Source organism: Zalophus californianus, chromosome 4, assembly GCF_009762305.2.
Source record: "Zalophus californianus isolate mZalCal1 chromosome 4, mZalCal1.pri.v2, whole genome shotgun sequence".
In the NCBI taxonomy this organism is placed as follows: Eukaryota; Metazoa; Chordata; class Mammalia; order Carnivora; family Otariidae; genus Zalophus; species Zalophus californianus.
The window spans coordinates 84,350,440-84,371,969 of NC_045598.1; the positions used below are offsets into that span (position 1 = coordinate 84,350,440).

Genomic DNA, 21,530 nt, shown 5'->3' on the forward strand with positions numbered 1-21,530 from the left:
CATCTTTTGATAAATAAGGACTAAATATGATGTCAGGCTGAATCTTAGTTTTACAAGAGACTGTCTTCGTTGATTCAAAGGACACAAAGATTCATGGAATTAGGAAGTTGTCTTTTTTTTTTTTGGAATTAGAAAGTTTTGAGGGGAAATACCTACTGTTAGAAACTTAGAAAAAGAACTAATGATTTCAGTTTTAAACTTAGAACATTAAATAATGAAGTTGATGGCCAGGAATTTTTTTAACAACTTTATTGGGATACAGTTTAAATGCCGTAAAAATCATCCATTTTATGTGTATAGTTCAGTGATTTTTAGTAAATTTATACAGTTGTGCAACCATAACCACAATCCATGTTGTTTCGGTTAAAGTACTTTATTTTGTTGTAGCCAGATTCTTGAAATTAATAATTTTCAACCTGGAGGCTTTATATATTAAAGGCATATTCTAGCAAATGACAAGTAATTCTAGAAATAATATGGATGCAGCTAATGGGGGAAGGTGTTTTTTGTGGTCCTCTTTCTGTCTAACCATAAAAAAAGGGCACTGGATGGGGAGAATGGAGAAGAGAAAGGACACAAAATACCTACACTCGAATTGGGCCTTTGCTCACTGCCTTGAACGCATGATCTCAGTGAATACCCTCGGATACCTCAGTGACCCTCGCAGTGAGAACCACGGCTCCTTTGTCCACTCAGGTTCCAGAGCCCTGCTCATACCCAGGTTCCTCTGAGACCACAGCCCACTGCGTTTAATTTGCTAACGCTGCCCAGGGCACTTGGGTGGCTCGGTTAAGCATCCAACTCGGTTTCGGCTCAAGTCATGATCTCATGGTTGTGAGATTGAGTCCCGAGCCTGATTGGGCTCCACACTCAGTGTGGAGTCTGCTTGAGATTCTCTTCCTCTCCCTCCCCCTCTGCCCTTCTCCCCACTTGCATGTGTGAGTGCTCCCTCTCTCTTTAAAATAAATAAAATAAATAAAAATCTTTAATTTGCTAAAGCTGCCCTAACAAAATGCCACCACAATCCAGTTTTAGAACATTTCCATCAGCCCAGAGGCCATCTCTCCCCACCCACTTCACCCCTCACCTCAGGTAACCAACCACCAGTGTACTTTCTGTCTTTGTAGTTTTGCCTTTTTTAATTTTTTTGTTTTTTTTTTTAAATTTTTTATTGTTATGTTAATCAGCATACATTACATCATTAGTTTTTGATGTAGTGTTCCATGATTCATTGTTTGTGCATAACACCCAGTGCTCCACGCAGAATGTGCCCTCTTTAATACCCATCACCAGGCTAACCCATCCCCCCACCCCCTCCCCTCTAGAACCCTCAGTTTGTTTTTCAGAGTCCATCGTCTCTCATGGTCTCCCCTCCGATTTACCCCCCTTCATTCTTCCCCTCCTGCTATCTTCTTCTTCTTTTTTTTCTTAACACATATTGCATTATTTGTTTCAGAAGTACAGATCTGTGATTCAGCAGTCTTGCACAATTCACAGCGCTCACCATAGCACATATCTTCCCCAATGTCTATCACCCAGCCACCCCATCCCTCCCACCCCCCACCACTCCAGCAACGCTCAGTTTGTTTCCTGAGATTAAGAATTCCTCATATCAGTGAGGTCATATGATACATGTCTTTCTCTGATTGACTTATTTCACTCAGCATAACACCCTCCAGTTCTATCCACGTCGTTGCAAATGAGTTTTGCCTTTTTTTAAAAAAGATTTTGTTTGTTTACTGAGCATGTGAGTGGGGGAGGGGCAAAGGGCGAGTGGACTCCTCGATGAGCACGAGCCCAATGCGGGGCTTGATCTCATGACCCTGAGATCTTGACCTGACCTGGAACCAAGAGTCAGAGGATTTAACCAACTGAACCACCCAGGTGCCCCTGTAGTTTTGCTTTTAATAGAAATTTAACATAAGTAATACAACATGTAGTCTTTTGTGTCTGCACTTAGCATAATCTTTCATTCATGTTGATACATTTATCAGTAGTTCTTTTACTTCGGTGTAGTATTCCACTGTATGGGATGTACACTTTTTGTTTATCCATTCACCAGCTGATGGACGTTTGGGTCAATAGTGAGATGCTTAAAGTTACTACAGTGTGGGGCGCCTGGATGGCTCGGTCGTTAAGTGTCTGCCTTCGGCTCAGGTCATGATCCCAGGGTCCTGGGATCGAGCCCCACATTGGGCTTCCTGCTCCACAGGAGGCCTGCTTCTCCCTCTCCCACTCCCCCTGCTTGTGTTCCCTCTCTCACTATGTCTCTCCCTGTCAAATAAATAAAATCTTAAAAAAAAAAAAGTTACTACAATGTTATGTACTTGTCAAGTAATTGACCTTTGAAATTGAATTGCTTCTTTTGAGCATTTATTAATAAGCAGCTAAAAATAAGCACTCCTGTGATGTTAAATCCTCTATCCAAAAGTCAAAAATGGCACAGAGTGAGGAGCAGCTCAACATTAATTTCTAATTAATCCTCCACAGAGCATGGTCTCCATCAGGTGATACTTGCTGGCACGTCTGCTCATTTGCAGGCCATTTTGTCTTAATAGGCCAGACACATCTAGGATTAAGTTAGTCTTCCCCTCTGTCCTCTTTAATCTGCATCTTCAGAGGTGTGTGGACTTCTTCAGAGTTTTAGAGAGAGAGACATGGTTAGCGATGTACTCAGTGCCAAGGACCTGTGATCCCATCCTTCCTAACTCTGCCACCTAAAGAGATCACCTAGTTCACTTTTGTACTAGCACTTAACACTTTTACTGATGAGAAAGAAGATAAACCTCAAAGTCTTTAAGCTTTATTTCAGCTAGCCTTAAATATGCAACAAGGTAAACATTCATTTCATTTTAATTTTAATATTGGGGAAAAAAAATCACAGTGGATTTCCCTAGAGCATTGTTCTTTAGACCTCTTTCAGGCCATTACATATTTTTTTTAGTTAAGAATCTGTTCTCTTCCTGCAAAAGAAGAGCATAGAAGAAAAATGGCACAGGTAGGGTCCTGAAAAGGGAGAGCGGCAGGGGGACTGACATAAATCTGAGTTCTGCGGTGCTGAAGGAAAGAGTCGGGGGTGTCCGGACTCATCTCTTCCTGTCCGCTTGGATTTGTTGCAGGTTTCAGCAACATTTGCTGCAAGTCTGGTAACCAGCCCCGCAATTGGAGCTTACCTCGGCCGAGTGTACGGGGACAGCTTGGTGGTGGTCCTGGCTACAGCCATAGCGTTGCTGGATATTTGTTTTATCCTCGTTGCTGTGCCAGAGTCCTTGCCCGAGAAGATGCGGCCAGCGTCATGGGGGGCACCCATTTCCTGGGAACAGGCTGACCCCTTTGCGGTAAAAAGTTTATGTTTTCTCCTTCTCTTTGCCAAAAAAGTGAATGTATGATTCAGTGCAATAGTCATATTTTGTTGTGGATGTTTCTTTGGGGAAGACATCTTTGACAGATTTTTAAAAATATTTTGAAATACTTTTCCGAATAGTTTGCGGAGGATGAAAGACATTTAGGAAAGACCGCTAAGTGCCTGTATGTACAGTGCAGGAAGACAGCACTGCGTATTTTTAAGAGCAGTTCAGTGTTTGGATATAAAACCTTATGTCGGTCTCTTTCTTATTCTAGTCCTTAAAAAAAGTGGGCCAAGATTCCATAGTGCTGCTAATCTGCATTACGGTGTTTCTCTCCTACCTACCGGAGGCAGGCCAATACTCCAGCTTCTTTTTATACCTCAGACAGGTAAAATCCTATTGTGCCAAGGGGGACTTTCCTTCCGTTGTTTGGTGCCTTAATAACAAAAATATTTAATCTTGAGAGCTATGATAGAGACTTTTTAAATGCCTCCTCTTTTGTAAATAACAGCTCACCAGCGTTAACTTCCTGTGTTGCGTGGTTGATGCTCCTTACGCGTATCTGTTAAGACTTTGGCTTCTGCAGGAAGATACAATTATCCTGTCAATGTGTGTGGCTTGAGCTTCTGTGTTGCTTATAGAAGTGAAGGGATGCTTGTAATCCATCCATCTACTCCAGTCTCTTGGTGATGGAGAGCATGTATCCGTGAAGCAGCTAGACGTTCTGAGAGCTTTCATTTTTCCTCCTTGACACTAATCTTACCAAGCAGGATCAAGCCTTTATCAGTACTTGTACAAAGCACGAACAGTGCAATACTTATTTGTAAAATGGATTCTGTTTGACAGCTGTCTCTAATTTATGAAATCTAAGTCTAAATTAAGGAACTTAGATTTACTGAATCTAAATTAAGTACCTCTTATTTTTGGTATGTAAACAGTTGTTATAATTGTGGTTCTCAGTGAAAGCCAGATTCTTCCTCTGAAGATTTCTTTGGTTATAAATGAGTTCTATTTTTTTTTTTTTTCGGGCCCATTTAATGTTAACATACAAGTAGTTGCATCAGTATGGTGTTTGTTGTACTTTTGTCTTTATCAGTGTTTCTTTTTCCGGAAACCTTCTAGATAATGAAGTTCTCACCAGAAAGTGTTGCAGCATTTATAGCAGTCCTTGGCATTCTTTCCATTATTGCACAGGTGAGGCTCTTTTTATTTTTTTTATTTATTTTATCTTACTTTATTTTTTAGGTGGGAGTCTCTTTTTAGTTAGAGAGAGTGAGGAGGTAGATCATTGCTCCTGGTTGACCATCCAAAAGGGGCCTCAAGTGATACTCAAGTGACATTTTCTTGGTAGAGTCACCGGCGTCAGGAATCTGAGGTTTGTAGGTTCAGAAATTCAGTTTCATTGAATGTAGTTAGTCTTGATCAGATTTTGGGGACTGACACATATTAGTCATTATATAATGTATAAACCAGGAAGATCGTTTATTGATTTAGTAAACTAGAGTGTACACCTGCATAAAGTTAACATCTTGTATTAGTCCTTACATATTTATCGGATACTGCCGTGTGTCAGGCCGCGGGGCTGTAGCAGTGAACTTAACTAAATCCCTGCTGTTGTAGAGGTTGCACGACAGGAACTTCATAAATATGTCCGTGTAAATGTATCCAGTGTAACGAAAATGATAAAGAAACCTGGTGCTGGGGATACAGAGGGACTGGGGACTGGGTGTTACTTTACCTGGAAGGATTGGGAAGGCCTGGCTGATACATGGTGACCTTTGAGCAGAAACCCGAAGGAATGAAGAACAAGCCGTGGGAGTGTCTGGAAGGAGAGGATTCTGAACAGCAGGAACAGAAGTGAAACTAAGGAAGGCCTGTGGCTGGCCTGCGTGAGAAATAGCCAGGGGCCGGCACGGCTCCGGCAGAGCGAGCGAGCGAGGCCGAGACCTTCAAGAAATGAAGTCGGGGGGAGGGGGGGCACCACCAGGTCACCTGGGGCCTTGAAGGTTATCCTGAGACCTGTCAGGTTAGAGGGTTTTGATCAGAGGAATGACATGCAATAGTTACCCTGGAAACCCAGCTGGCAGCCAGTGGTTATTTGATGAATAAGATATTATTAACCCAGGAATTTGGATTTTCTTAGGATATATTTCATCTCGGTCTCAAATCTCTGTTCCATGAGCAAGTAGTATATTCCAGTGACCAGAATGTTCTCAAGTCAGTCTTTCTCCTTTCAGTGAATAAAGCCCAACCCATTTCTTCCTGTTTGGCTTTGCTTTTTCTAGACTGTGGATGATCAAATCTAACACTCTTTCTCATCTTAGATCTAGTCTTCAAGAGTGCGGCTTTCTTTGTTTTAGTCTGTTCTTCAGAAGACGAAAGCCGGGTCCGTTTACTAGGACTCTTCGATGTTTGACCATCTCTTAGGTGTAGGATTCTTTCTGCAGATCTCATCATTTATGAATTTTTGGTAGGTTCAGTGATAAATTGCAAATTTAAATTTAAATTCTATAAATATACCCATGGCCCCACACATGCATACATACGGCATTGAGTATTAGTACTATTTCTAGCTTCCATTTTATTTATTAATTTTTTTATTTCTATTTTTTATTTTTTTACTCAAATTCAATTAACATATGTTATTGGTTTCAGAGCTAGAGGTGAGTCATCAGTCTTATATAATACCCAGTGCTCCTTATGTCATGTGTCCTCCTCAGTGTCCATCACCTAGTTACCCTATTCTAACTTCCATTTTATCTTGAAGCTCCTTAATCAGTAATAACGTTGCATTTAGATATGCATTCCTGGCTGTCAGAAAAGTGCACTTCAGCTTTGGGGGACAATAATATTGTTGCCTATATGTAAAAATAGCTTTTTAAAAAACACCTTTCTGAAGCATAATACCAAGGAAAACGTGTAAATAGTAAGAGTAGAGCTTGAGGAATTATCGAATGTTAAACCAACCTTGAATCCTGGGATAAATCCAACCTGGTCAGGATGTCTTATCTTTTTCATACATTGCTGAGATTATATTTGCTAACATTTTGTTTAAGATTTAGACAAAGAGAACAGCTAACATTTACTATAATGGCACTTAAGAGATGAATAGCTCTAAAATGTTAGGAAGTTCTGTTTCGTATTTCACTGATCGTGGAAGCTGCAGGTGCCTTATAAATTCAGGCAGTAACACTGCTTGAGTGATGTGAAGGTGCTTTAGAGGAAATTTTCCCTCTGCTCAGCAGAGGGCACCTGGCACAAAGGAGGCAAGATGGAAAACAGTCTTGAAGAGCCGAGAAGCCAGAAGGGAAGCCATGGATACAGGAGCGGGGGTGGTTGGATTTGTATCGGGAGCGCTCGCAGTGCCTGGAGGAAATGAGCCACCAGCCAGCCAGCATTGGTGGCACAGCGGACGTTATGTACACAGCCCGCAAGGAGTATGGCCCTTAAATGACCATTTGGCTTTGGAGGCCTACATAGAAAAATCATTTTTGAGACGAATTTTCACATTTTAAAAAGTGAGAAAATTTGGGGCGCCTGAGTGGCTCAGTTGGTTAAGCAACTGCCTTTGGCTCAGGTCACGATCCCGGAGTCCCGGGATCGAGTCCCACATCAGGCTCCCTGCTCAGCAGGGAGTCTGCTTCTCCCTCTGATCCTCTTCCCTCTCGTGCTGTCTCTCATTCTCTCTCTCTCTCAAATAAATAAATAAAAATCTTTAAAAAAAAAAAAAGTGAAAATTAGTTGGACTTCAAAAACAGGTGAATGGAAGTATGTAGTATATATAGAAATATTGATCGTTACATTGCTGTCATTATATGAACTAAAATATTAAGTATAATATATAACCCAGAGGTGGAAGAATTGTCTTGTCTTCTCATTTGTGTCAAGCGTACAGTTGAGAATAACTTGTTGCCCGCTCGTGTTACTGCTTGCCCTTGTGCCCTTGTTCCTGCTGGCCTCTCTGCCTCCCTGCCTGCCGCCCGGAGTACCCGCTCTCTGAGCCCCGTACTGACTGAGCCTTGTATCTGCCAATGTACAGAATACACTGTACTGTCGCCTTCACTGCTGTTGGTTTTTGATTGTTTTTGCCTCGGTACATTGTGGGGCCTAGTAGAGCTCTGAGTAGACTGTGTGGCCAGGATTATATCACATTCGTCTTGGTCACTGTAGCACCCTGTATTGTGCCCGCAACCGAGTAAGTGCTAAATTAGAGGCCACTGGTTTTTTGCCATGGTGTTTTGTTTTTTCTTTTATTACGTTATGTTAATCACCGTACATTACATCATTAGTTTTTTATGTAGTGTTCCATGATTGTTTGCGTATAACAACACCGCGTGCTCCATGCAGTACGTGCCCTCTTTAATACCCATCACCGGGCTAACGCATCCCCCCACCCCCTGCCATGGTGTTTTTAAAACTTTAAAAAGGGTGCCTGGCTGACTCAGTCGGTAGAGCATGCAACTCTTGATCCTGGGGTTGGGAATTTGAGCCCCATGTTGGGTATAGAGATTACTTAAAAAAAAAATCTTAAAATAAATTTTAAAAATTAGTAGGAAACATTTAAAAATTGGGAGGTTATATGAAAATATGTGTATGTAGCTTCTCCCCCCAAATGATAAGACCTGGAAACATGGACAGACCCACTTTCCATGGGGAGCCAAATGGTTGCTGTCCCATCTGGGGCTTTTAGGCCCCATCCCTTCTTTGGTGTCAGGAGGCATGAGTTCCTAACTCTTGCACTAAATAAATGTTTACGTGAGTGCAGGGATATTGTTGGAAACATTTCCTTCCTCAATGCTCTGATCTAGTCCTCCATATGCTGGTGCCTCCCCAATTTCTACCTCCAGGCCAGCCCCGAGCTCCTGTTTAATACAAATGTTGGGCATCTCAAACTCAACCAAAACTAAAATCTGGATTCCCTCCCTTTCGCACCACTCATCTCCTTGATGGGCATCACCACGCTCCTGGTTGTCAGGGCCACAACAAACCTCAGTGTTGTTTTTGTTGATTCTTGCCATTCTTTATCCTTACCACACGTTCAGTCCCTCAGATGGTATCTCCTGTCACCAAAATCCATTCTGAACTGAAGCATCTCTCCCCATTTCTGTTACCTAGTGGCCAGTCTGAGCCATGGCCAATGCCTCCTTCTGGTCTCTCGCCTCCCAAATTTGTCTCCCTACAGTTTATTTGACACTTGGCAAGTAACTTTTGTAAAGTGATTTTTTTTGAAAGATTTTATTTTAGAAAGCGTGAGCAGGGGGAGGGGCAGAGGGAGAGAGAGAATCTCAAGCAGATTCCGAGCTGAGCGTGGAGCCCTACATGGGGCTTGATCCCACGACCCCGAGATAATGACCTGAGCTGAAATCAAGAGTCAGACGCTTAACCAACTAAGCCACCCAGGCGCCCCTGTAGAGTGAAATTTTAATCCTCTTGTTTAAAATTTACTTTCCATTGCAACCAGAATAAAACCTAGACTCAACGTGACTTCATTTTGCCCCATTCTCCATGTTGTTGAATACACTCCAGTTTAGGGACTTTGCACTTGCTGTCACCCCTCACTTGGAGCATTCTGTTCACTGAGAAATTCACATGGCCACCTCCCTCCCCATTCAGCTGTTGTCTCAGAAGGGCCTTCTCTGCCCATCCTGGTTCAAGCAACACCTCTATCCCACTACCCCATTTTTTTTTTTCAGAGCAGCTACAACCTGCAGTTATGTTGCTAAATCAGGACACTTAGGGCCATCTTCCCTACAAGATGAGGTGTTCTGTTTGCTGACCAGTACTTTGACCTGTTCTCTGACCCTTGGGTCAGTACCCTTAAACCTAGAATAGCAGTGGGATAGAGTAGGAACTTGGCAAATACTTGGTTAACTGACCAAAACTGATGTCAGTTAACTGTTAACTAGCTATGTACATCTTGGTTAAATTAGTCATATAACCTCTGGGACAAAATGAGTTACACTAAATTAAGGGACACCAAATAATTTTTCTTGTCTAGCACACTGTATATACTAAGTAATTTATCCCATTATCATGGAGAATATTATGACATTTAAAAATCACATGCTGAAGGTACAATAACTGCTAGGCATACAAAGGTACAGATATTTAAGGAAAGCTCCTGCCCTCGGGGAGAAAATCAGTGTGCCCAGTTAGGGTGTCCTGGGACAGGAAGTTTTTCTTTGCTAACTGCTTACTCTGGGTGAGTTCCCTTTTGTGGTTGTGGTTGAGAAGAATGTGATCCAGCAAGGTTCCATGTCCTGTGGAACTCAGTTTTATACTAATGATTTAAGGGGAAATCCGAGAGAAGAAAGCTATGAGTCCTAATTGTTCAAGAACCCTTACAGGGCTCTTCATTTGCTTTCCACTGGCTTGTGATTATATCTGATTAAGCTCTTAAATGGTTGTTTCAATATCAAGAATTTTACTTACTTTAAAGATTTTATTTATTTTTGTGAGAAAGAGTGTGAGCATGAGCGGGGGGGGGGGGGGGTGGGAGGCGGGCAGAGGGAGAAGCCGACTCCCTGCTGAGCAGGGAGCCCGGATGTGAGCCTTGATCCCAGGACACTGGGATCATGACCTGAGCTGAAGGCAGATGCTTAACTGACTGAGCCACCCAGGTGCCCTCAGTTTAAAGAATTTTAAGCTGATATTTGATAATTGTACATTTACAGTTACAGTCATCAGCTAGTGATTTCCTGAATTATTTTCACCTTTTCCTCTGGATTTACTAGCTACCTTTAGTATATTCAGTACTTTCATTAGAGTAGCAAGAAATAGGGGCGCCTGGGTGGCTCAGTCATTAAGTTTCTGCCTTTGGCTCCCAGCATCCTGGGATCGAGCCCCGTGTTGGGCTCCCTCTTCAGCTCCCCCTGCTTATGTTCCTTGTCTCGTTTTGTATCTCTCTGCCAAATAAATAGTCTTAAAAAAAATAGCAAGAAATATTTTCTGACATCCCCAACCATTGCTGAATTTCTATTAGCTTTGAAAGAAAAGGAAAAGAAAACCTACACAACCCATAATATCGTTTACTAAATACCTGCTGTGTGCCAAGGACAATGCTAAGCATTTTATAAATAGTTCCTCTAACCGACATGACGTAGTTTTGAAGTAGGTACTATTGCCATTTTGTAAGAGACGGAACTGTTTCAGTGTGAAGTAACTTGCCCAGGGTCACATAGTTAGAGCCAAGATGATGATCCAGGCTATTTTTCCAAAGGCTGTGTTCTTATACTGTACTTTTCCCAAATCATACTTAATTACACCTGTTTACTGTTTGTAAAAGCATCATGCTTTCAGCAGTAATTTAGATGAAGGATATAGAGTTAATTTTTTTTTTTAAGATTTTATTTATTTATCTGACAGAGTGAGACAGTGTGAGAGGGAACACAAGCCGGGGGAGTGGGAGAGGGAGAAGCAGGCTTCCCGCTGAGCAGGGAGCCTGATGCGGGGCTCGATCCCAGGACCCTGGGATCATGACCTGAGCCGAAGGCAGATGCTGAACAACTGAGCCACCCAGGCACCCCTAGAATAATTCTTGTACTGTTACAGTTTTGCTTAGCTGGGAGGATAAGCATTTTGGATTAACTTAGACCCATAAAAACTTTTAAAGCTGTTACATAGCGGGGATCCCCCAAACCATGGGTTTGAACCTTTTGATGGTACTCACAATTTCTGATTTAAGACGTCAGTAGAAATGTCCTGAATAGAAAGTTCACTTTTCTGTTTTCAGTTTTCTTTTTCCCTGAATCTGGATCTGTGTCAGCAAAGGGACCTTTCATTTGCTCTGTATGATCTGGAGTAATGGTCTCAAGATACATTCAGGGCAATTGTTAAAAAGTCAAAATGTAAAGTGGTAGTAGTCCTTTTATATTACAGATTGAAGGAAGTCACCAAGTATTTTTTATTTTTAAAAAGTTCTTTTCTGATAAACAATTCTATTCTGGTTTTTCTTCTTTTCTAGACCATAGTCTTGAGTTTACTTATGCGGTCAATTGGAAATAAGAACACCATTTTATTGGGTCTAGGATTTCAAATATTACAGCTGGCGTGGTATGGCTTTGGTTCAGAACCTTGGTAGGTATATTTTAATTTTTAAATTTTTAATGTTTGCCTTTTTTTTCCAGCTTTACTGAGGTATAATTGACAGACTTTCTTTTTAAAGATTTATTTATTTTAGAGAGAGGAGAGAGCATGAACATACACGTGAGTGGGGGAGGGGCAGAGAGGGAGAATCCCCAGCAGGTTCCCTGCTGAGCGCAGAGCCTGATGTGGGGGTCGATCCCAGGACCCTGAGCCAAAATCAAGAGTTGGACACCCAACTGACTGAGCCACCCAGGTGCCCCTAATTGACATTTTTGTATTTGCTTCTCATCTAAGGCTTATTACTAGATTTTAATCTATCTCCTACTATGCTTTATTTCTCTCAAAATGTATATAATACAGATTTCACACTTGTGTATTTGTATATTCTAGAATGGCTTGAGGATAGAGAGGTGTGACATCACTTTTCTCTGTGACAGACTTTTAAATGAGATTAGTTTTTCAATCTCTACTGAGCATTTAATCTGTTATCAGTCTGTCATTAGGATAAAACATGTAATCTCAAAGCAGCAAAGCCCTGAAAGCTAGCATTATTTACTTTTTGTTTTTCTGTTAGAAAAGAAATGTGTAGCATCAGTGATCATTACTGATGGCACACCAGAAGTTAATTGAGCAAGCCCGATTTGTTTTGGTCCCAGCTTCATGCCAGAGAAAAGGCTCTTTGCTTTTCTCGCCAGTCTGGTGCCCTGCAGGGTGATGGCAGTAGTGAGGTCAAGGTCGGGCCGTACAGGCGCGCCTTTATGCTCTGGATGACGGGACTGAACTCGCTTCACTCAGGTTTTCACCCAAACATACTACTTCTGTTTGGATTTGGATAGGAGTAAGCATCAAGAGTGTGTTTTGACGGTCGTTTTGTTTTCCAGGCTAGTTTCTACAAAGAGGTGCTCACAATTTAAATGATCTAAAGCGTTTATTTCGAGTATCAAGCCCAGAACATCCAAGGCTTAGGTCAGCTCAGTAGCTTCACGCTGAAGCACAGGTCTGCAGGAACAGGGCCTGCAGTGACTAACTGGCTGGGGAAACACGAAATGATGTTTTTTATGTGTATTGTACTTTATTCTCAATGGCCTCCCTGTCCCCCCACCCACCGCTCAGGCCTTAGAGTGACTTGCCCAGAGTCACACAGGAAGGAAGGAATAGACCAAGTACGATTCTCCTTTTCCCTGTACCACAGCCATTTTGCAGTAACAGTGACTTGAATTCAAGCGTGTGTTCTGAGAGGCACAGTGGAGAACGTATTTTTGTTTTGCTGCTTTGGGTTACAGGATGATGTGGGCTGCCGGGGCCGTAGCGGCCATGTCTAGCATTACCTTTCCAGCGGTCAGTGCCCTTGTTTCACGAACTGCTGATGCTGATCAACAAGGTGAGTTGACAAGAACTCATAATTATTATTTCAAAGCATGAATACTCGAATCCTGTGTCTTATCTCCTTCCTCAGTACAGGATCATAAATGTATCTTCAAGGTAAAGAATTTAAAATTGCTTTCATTGCTAAGAGGAAAAGCAGATTCCAGGGTACTGTCCTTAGGTGGGTATCTGTAACCATGTCTCTCACTCTGAGTGCGTGGCGCTATCTGTCCTTTTGCTAGAAAATCTAATGATAGACTGGCCACCTTATGTCCACTTTTAAGTTTGCTATGATGTGCTAGACACCTTGGGTTTAAGTAACCCTTTTATTTAAATCTTAGGTTTCAGTTATCTAAAGAAAACAGTATCCTACGCTTTTGTGATAGGAACATTTAATTCTCGAAACACTAACAGATAATTCTTTGAAAAGGATGTGTTTTCTCTAGTCATAAGGGGGAAAAAAAGGTGTTACAAAAGAGTGGCAGCGCATGTGCTTGATAAATGAGGAAGGAAAGGCCTGTGGCCAAAGCAAATTGCATTTTAAATTTGAGAAAAGATCCCAGAGAAAAGCAAAACTCAAACTGTATTTGACTCACTGGGGTCTTAAGTAGCTGCTTGGGGGCAGTTTTTTCTTTTTTAACAATTATGCTTGTGAACTCATGTCTGATTTTTAGCCAGGGGTGTTTTAAAGGGAAATGAGGTGCTTTTGCCCACTTGTTTAAACTAGATCTATGTCTGGGTTGGGTTTACCCGATCTCACATTTGTATCAGATAGCTTACTTTGTAGAGCTGAAGGCTTCTAAGTACTTTTTAATGCCATCTTGGTAAATTGCTAGTGTCTGATGAGAGCTTTTGTTTTAGATTGACTTCCTGTTTGTACTGGTTCTAGGGCAGGAAAAAAATAAGCGGTGCATTACATAATTTGTGTAAACAATTTAGGTGTTGTTCAAGGAATGATAACAGGAATTCGAGGATTGTGCAATGGTCTGGGACCAGCTCTTTATGGATTCATTTTCTACATATTCCATGTGGAACTTAAAGAACTGCCAATGACAGGAACAGACTTGGGAACAAACACAAGCCCACAGCACCACTTTGAACAGGTAATTCTTCGTTCACCTGATAAACATACAGTTCATTTGGCTGGATTGAAAGATAAATGGTTTTTGGTCACCCAAGCTTTTACGTGAGAGTATTACAGCACTTAAAAACCAAAGCCAAAGGGGCTGTGCATACCTTTTCCCTCGAGAATTTAAGAATTACTGAAATATTCTAGTGTGTGGTATTACACCTTGTGGCGTGGGTAACAGCCCCCGTGTGTACTGCTGTCTCATCCGGGTCTTGGGCGAGGCACCAGGCCCCCAGGCGAGGCCTGCCTTCTGCAGCAACCGGCAGCCAGGTGCTGATTCACATCTTTGTTTACTTGTTTGCTGTACTTTCCCTCCTTACAACTGAAAATACTAACGGCAGACATCATCCCTTTAGCCAATGCAAACAGCTCATCAGTTCCGTGCTTGTTTAGCAGAGCGCCAAGACTACTGTTAAATAAAAATGTTTGTGGGGCTATACAGGTTAAACTGGCTGTGCAAGTTTTTGCTAAGGATGAATGTAACTTTGGGCTAAAACAAAGGCCTTTTTGATTCTTATGGTAACAGCCTTAGCTGTGTTTCCCTCACTTGTTACTAGAGAATGTATTTACCTTTTTAAACAAAGAAAACGGTCATTGATCCCACTAAGGTAGTTAATGACGTATGCTACTTACTTTTACTTTTGAGAGCTTCCTGCTGAACTAATGAGGTGAAGGCTCATAGGATGTGTTCAGATTCTGTGCTAGAAGTGACCATCTATTTCTGCATAGGCTGTTTTTTAAAAAATCTTTTGGCTCTGTTTCTTGGATCAGTTACTATCCTCAGAATTTTATAGTGAGAGTATGATCATGTCCCTTTTCTCCTGAAAAGCAAATGCATTTTCTAACTGTAGCTCTGATGAAGAAAGAGAGAAGACCTTGATTTATAATTCATAGCAATCTGGGATTACTAAAAGATAAGCAGTTTTAGAGCAGAGATGACGGCGCAAAAACCCTAATTATCTTTTTCTTTCTCAGAATTCGATCATCCCTGGCCCCCCCTTCCTATTTGGAGCCTGTTCGGTACTGCTGGCTCTGCTTGTTGCCTTGTTTATTCCAGAACATACCAATTTGAGCTTACGGTCCAGCAGCTGGAGAAAGCACTGTGGCAGTCACAGCCATCCTCACAGTACACAAGCGCCAGGAGAGGCCAAAGAACCTTTGCTCCAGGACACAAATGTGTGATGACCGAAATCAGGAAGACTTTTCTCTCACACCCTGGTCTTAGTTTTCACCTGTAGTTCTGGATGTACATTCCATTTCCATCTACAATGTACTTTAAGATTGTCTTAAGAAATGTATCTGCATGAACTCCGTGGGAACTAAAGAAAGAACCAGAACCAGACAGTTTTCCAAAGATGTTACAATTTCTTTTGAAAAGAAACCTTTTGTTTATTAGCACCAATTTCTTGCCACTAAGCTTTTTGTTTTATTATACATCCTTTAATTAAAAACTATATACGTACCTTCTTAGATACTAGCAACGTCTCTGCTACCATTTCCTTCAGGTGTTGAGCTTTAACTCTATTTATGCTGACTCACAGCGAGACAGAGTAGATAGTACGGTTATGGACCTGTTCGTTTTTAACACTGTAAAATCTTGGGTCAAATAATTCAAAGCCTTAATGCAGATGCACTAAAGTAAAGAAATGGTAAATGAATTGTTTGCATTAAAAAAAACTCAAGAAAATTGTACTAAATCTGAATCATGTTTCAAGCTTGTTTGTAGTAATTTTATTTTAAACATTCACCACTGTTTTTGAAATGAAAAAATATCAGCCATTTAGAATTTAAATTGGGGTAGAGTCTGTAAATCTAAACACTGGCTCGGATTTGTTCCCCATCTACTTACACCACTATTCTTTTAATGTTTGCATAATCATAAGAACCTCAACACTTGAATACATAATCTAAAAATTAAATAGTAAAGCTGGTAGCCTTGAAAATGTCAATGTGATATCTATATGTAGATAAATATATATAGTGGCCTTTCAGGACTGTCACAGTAACACTTTATTTACAGAGCTAATGTTTGTCCTAAATTTTCAGGACCCTAGAAGAGAGCTTTATACAATTACTGATGTGAATTTCTCTAAAGTGTATATTTTTGTGTCCAGTTATATTATTTAAAAAAGTGTTACTTTGTAAAAATTGTACATAAAGTATTGTATAGTTTACACTGTTTTCATCTTGTGTGTGGTTATTGCTCAATGCTTTTTAAACTTGGAACATTCACTATGGTTAAATAAGGTCTTAAAAGAAATGTAAATACTCTTAATAAAATTAAATATTTTAATGATTTTTTTTTTTTTAAAAAAGTCTTGATCTGTGATTCCCTGTAAGATCTGTTTTGGCTTTATTTGTTACCATAATCATTTTTACAGTAACAAATCAAAGCTTTACATCATTTTCCCTTCAACCCCTTTTTTTCCTCCCTCACTACAACATACTCCTGTAGGAAGACAAAAGAAATGAAAACTTAGTCTGTATATTAAACAGAAGTACTTAAATTCTAAGCATAGTCAACAGTTGCAGATCAATGCTGTTTGTTTTTATATACACATCATACTCCATAAATACTTTATTAACAAAGCTCACAGTTCACAGAAATTAAGTGCAACCTTGTGATTATTAACACATGTACAGCTGTACACTGCAAAACAATTTCAAATAAAAAAGAACTACCTGTATGTCCTAAGTCCCATCCAAACCCTGTCACAATGTTTTATATATATGTTACATTATATTTACAGGAAAGATTCTAGTATCACCAAGAGGCTACTTTCCAGATTATTAGTAAGTGCTTTCAAGTTACTGTAACCAGTATTCTAATACTCATACAGTATACTGAAATGACAAGTCACATATAAAAGTCACTACCCAATAATGGTCACTAAGTTTTTTTGAATAAATCCCCTAGTTAAGACTGTTTGCAACTACCAGCACAGTTTCAGAGTATCACAAGACTCAATATTGTGGCTTCAGAAAAATACGAGCAAATACTAGATTGTCTTACCGTGAACCCAATAATACTGATATTAACAGTATTAAGGTCCTTGAAAATAGTTTATAAATATTACATGAGCATTAGCAATCCTTGCAAACAAAAATTGATTTATACGTTTCATAAGAGAATGCTACTCTGTACTGGGCGAAGCCACTCTGATATTATAAAAAAACAATATTCATGATGCTCTTATTTTGTATAGTACTAATTTTTAAAACATTCCACTAATACAGATTTAACTGCATAACAAACTAATAAAACTCCAAACAAAAGAGAAAAACTGGGTAAATGTAGTTTTCCAGGAAGCATTAAAATCCTATAAACTTTGCAGCTCAAATGATTAAAAGCACTTTATACCCAATCTGGTTATATAAATACATTGTCTAAATTATTTTTATAATTTATCAAAATTACTTAGACTTGTTCAATAGCTAATTTAAAGGTGTTGCAAGGAAAATATTTACTTGCTATGAAGGATTAATTTCAGTCATTGAAGGTAATTCTAAGACTTTTCCCTTTATGGTAAATATAATATAGATATCTTTGGAGATAATTTTCCCTCATAATTTTCAGGTGTCAAATTTAAAACTTTTACCAATGAAAATGATAACATGAATTATTAACATTTTTTGGTTTCATATTATGTCTGAGCAGGTTTTCATTTACCCAGATACTCAATGACTAGAATGTCCTGTAAAAGGATCAACTCTTTCCTTAGAACTTCTTTTTTAAGGATTCATTTAATGAAATTCATACTGTTATTCTATAAAATACCATGTTCACAGCTAAAAGGTGTCATTTCCTGAGAATCTTCACTCAGAATCCCCCAAGTACAAATCGGTTCCTCTAGCTTGTCATGAAATGACAGCAGTACTTAAAGAGGATCCAAACAATCTAATACAGTAAGCTCAAGTAAACTTGCTGGCTGAAGGATTTGATCTATGCTGTTCATATATTTTTAAACCATGGGAATTTCTAAAATTTCAATAAAAAGTAAACGGTAACACTACCATTAACTCTTTGTTAACTGCCCAGGGAAATACGCTGAAGATGCAGAAGGGAGCACTGCGGGTTTGGAAGATGTCTGTAATGCTCCTAAAGTGCCATCTTTTTGATGGTCTGCAAATGAGGACAAAAAAAAATTATTTGTATTCACTTAGGTTTCTGTAAAATATAGTCAATTAAACCACAGTGTAAAATCCATTTCAGAACTGTCCTCTCACCTGGATTATTGAACAGGTTTTGGCTGAGCCCGCGTAAAGGAATGCTATCTTCCCTTTTCTTCAGGTATTTGGATTCTAGCCCTAAATTTGCACCACTTGAAAGGAAAATAGTAATTATTTACTTAACAAAGCCTTATTTTCACTTTAAAAGTTAATTTTGAAGGTTTAATCTACAGACATACATATACTATGTATAAAATAATCTGTTGATAGCTTTGTTCAAAACAAACCATATTCTCCAGTGGTTTCTTAAGTAATTCATCCATAAGCCAAAGTACCCTTCCCAGTCAGCTTCTCTCCCTCTCCTTCTGTCCCTCCCCTTGCTCATGCTCGCTCTCTCTCAAATAAATAAATCTTTAATCTTTACAATATAAATAAAATAAATAAAATAAAATAGCTGGCTTCTCAGAGTACTTTACACTGGAAGCATTAATTCAGAAAAACGGAGTGCTTCCGGAGGCAGACAAAGCCAAAACAAAAACAAAAACCACACTAAAGGGAGTTAAAAAGATTTCTATCTAGTTGCCCAAAAGCAGATGAAAGGTAATTCAGTTATGTAGGAAAGTCTCCTAAAAAATAAGATTTATGTTTAAATGTCTACTACAGTTTAAAAAAACATGGGAAATCTCTTTCTTATAGGTAAAAGGAACTCTACTTCAATCCCACTGATAAGCAACTTAAAATGTCACAGATAAATAAGTGGGCATCAAAGCTTTCAAGAACGGATAAAAATTATTTAAGATGACTTTCAAAACTGCAAACATTAAATTTTATGCCAACAAGTACTTACTTTTCCTTATCAGTTGAGCAAGGCATACTAATAGTTGTTCCTGACTGAACATCTAGTGATGTATTTGGTTTTGTGAACTGCAGGTTAAACTGAACCTGTAAAGATAGAAAACACCTCATGTAACTGAATTAGTGAGAATTGAGACAGTTGCATATGGAGACAGGTGATTAAATTTTTTTTCTGCTAAATCTAGACCACAGAAGAACAGGTTCAACATGAATTTTATAACACAAGCACATTTTCTTCACAAGATTTAACCACCACCAACAAAAAATCCTATTTCTCTTTGTCAGAAACATTCCTGTGATAGAAGCAAGATGAACAGTATAAAATAATTCTCTTAACAATTATTTTGAAACAAAAACATACAGCTGCACAACCTGGGTCTGAGTTGCAGGGGTCTACTTAAACACGGATTTTGGTCAACAAATACAGTACAGTAGAATGAGGTACCATACGTCTCCTCACCCCCACCTAAAGTTAGCAAAACTGGATCCTGGAGTAACACCCCTTATCCACTACCCAGAAATGTAGAAAACGTCCTTCTATGCAACATCTAGGGGAAGGCAGAGCACCTTTACCATCTCTCTAGGTTGGCATGACCCACTGACTCCCTACCTGGTTCTAAGGCAGCTTCTGCTTACAGGACATGCTGGCAAGCTGTGAGCTGCCAGATCCCTGGGATATTAGCTCGTCTGCTTGGAGGTCATTCATTATGGCAGATGGCACCCCTCCCTGCTGTCTGCTCTGCATTGTGGGCTTCTTCCTGTCATTGTGGGGTTCCCCCAGACCCTTTGGTGATGTGGTATCATTCTATGATCCCTGGCCAAGGAGGACCAGTAACTGGCCCTGCCACTTCAGCAAGAATCCCTCTCCAGAGCTGTTCAAGGCTTCAGTGAACTTAACCTTCATGCCCACGTAGGGGGATGAGGACGGCCAAAAGCAGGTGAGAGTCCTGTTGTTTAAGCCTACCCCGTGTCTCTCCTCTACCTTCCCTTTGCTTGCCATCTGGCAACTTCTTACTTCTCAGTCACAGTATAAAACACATTTGTGGGGTGGGGGGGCTGAGGTGAAAAATAAATATATGTATTAAAAATACAGTAGTTCAATTTGGGGAAAGTCAAAAGTTAACATGCAGTTTTTCAACAATGCGGAGGTCAATGCCCCCAAACCCCAGCACAGTTCAAGGGTCAACTGTACATTTAAATAAGTGTCATAGTTCTAAAAGTTGTCTCCCTACTTACCACAATGATGCATATATCTCATGCACTCTGAGAATTCTTTTCATAAATTTTTCAAAGTCTTGTTATATTTAACGATTCTAAATGAAAGCTAGGAATTTGAATTTTAGAACAATCAAAAGCCTGGGTGACTCAGTCGGTTAAGCGGCCGATTCTTGGTTTTGGCTCAGGTCATGATCTAGGGCTCAGGTCATGATCTTGGGCTCAGGCTTTGCACTCCGCAGGGAGTCTGCTTCTCTCCCTCTCTGGCTCCCTCTGCCCCTTCTCTCCCACTCGCTCTCCCTCCCTCCCTATATCCAATAAATAAAAAATAAATCTTTAAAACAATCAAAAGTAATCCAAGAATCTATACAAAAATCCAAACTAAAATAAACAACTGAGGTTTCATACCAGAAATTTATAAATGGGCTGTATATTAGAAAAAGGTATACATATAGGTCACCACACTAATAGATTAAAAAAAAACTATGACTACTTGCATACAAAGGGAAAAGGCATGAGAAAACAATAAATATTTTTAGTAAAAACTCACAATAAAATAGCAATAGATAGATACTAACTCTTGGTTAAATTACAAATTACAAAGGTATGTGCTACTGTACTTGACTATCGAGGTTCAATATTCCAAAGATATTAGTTCTCCCTACATTAATCTACGCATTTCACATAACCTTAAACACATTTTTAAAAGTAAAACAAGCTGATTCTAATATTCCTTATAGAAAAATAAATATGAAAGAGTAAGAAATATTAAGAAAGTACTAATATCAATTCATAAGATACAGACAAAAATCATAAATTAGAAAACTGGACAAAATAAAAAGAATGGTCTCAAATACTGAACAACAGGTAGTACACAACTGTGATCTTTGAGAGACGTGTGATCCCTACAACTGACCCAGGTTTCCAAGTGGAGGCACCTTACCTAAATTCAGTGACAGAGGGGAAAACATAATTGCTAAATGGAAGAGGTAAGATCAGAATTTAGGGAGGCTGGGGTGAGTGGAAGTTCAGGGCAGAATTCTGATGAGAAAGAAGGGGTGCCTAAGTAGCTCAGTCAGTTAAGCATCTGACTCTTGATTCTGGCTTAGGTTATGATAGAGTTGTGAGATCGAGCCCCCTGTCAGGCTCCATGCTCAGTGTGGAGTCTGCTTGGGATTCTCTCTCCTCTCCCTCTGCCCCTCCTCCTGCTTACGTTCACTTCCTCACTCTCTCTCAAATAAATGAAAAAATAAAATTAAAAAAAAAAAAGAACGTATAGAGAAAAATCTCTGGAAATCTGCACATGGGTCCCTTTGAGTTTTTCCTCAGCACTAGACACATGCACAGGGAAAAATCTCCACAAG

The 21,530-nt window shown here is 39.8% G+C and overlaps 2 protein-coding genes across 6 annotated transcripts in view; one reads left to right on the plus strand and one right to left on the minus strand.

Moving 5' to 3' along the window:
• MFSD14A (major facilitator superfamily domain containing 14A) overlaps positions 1–16,241 on the plus strand; it is a 42,285-nt gene extending 26,044 nt beyond the window's left edge. Inside the window, exons 6-12 of one of the 2 annotated variants that reach the window (XM_027604259.2) lie at positions 3,120–3,338; positions 3,622–3,735; positions 4,470–4,541; positions 11,311–11,423; positions 12,716–12,813; positions 13,737–13,900; positions 14,902–16,241. In XM_027604259.2, the coding sequence (XP_027460060.1) occupies positions 3,120–3,338; positions 3,622–3,735; positions 4,470–4,541; positions 11,311–11,423; positions 12,716–12,813; positions 13,737–13,900; positions 14,902–15,108 (987 nt within the window). In that variant the 3' untranslated portion in view covers positions 15,109–16,241. The remainder of the gene's footprint in view (positions 1–3,119; positions 3,339–3,621; positions 3,736–4,469; positions 4,542–11,310; positions 11,424–12,715; positions 12,814–13,736; positions 13,901–14,901) is intronic. The other variant, XM_027604268.2, reaches the window with a different exon arrangement.
• A 146-nt stretch (positions 16,242–16,387) lies between these two features.
• Positions 16,388–21,530, minus strand: part of SASS6 (SAS-6 centriolar assembly protein) — a 50,910-nt gene continuing 45,767 nt past the window's right edge. For all 4 annotated transcript variants that reach the window (XM_027604218.1, XM_027604234.2, XM_027604245.2 and 1 more), the window contains 3 exons: positions 18,944–19,038; positions 18,154–18,248; positions 16,388–18,049 (listed from right to left, as the gene is read on the minus strand). In XM_027604218.1, coding sequence (XP_027460019.1) covers positions 17,943–18,049; positions 18,154–18,248; positions 18,944–19,038 — 297 coding nt within the window. In that variant the 3' untranslated portion in view covers positions 16,388–17,942. The remainder of the gene's footprint in view (positions 18,050–18,153; positions 18,249–18,943; positions 19,039–21,530) is intronic.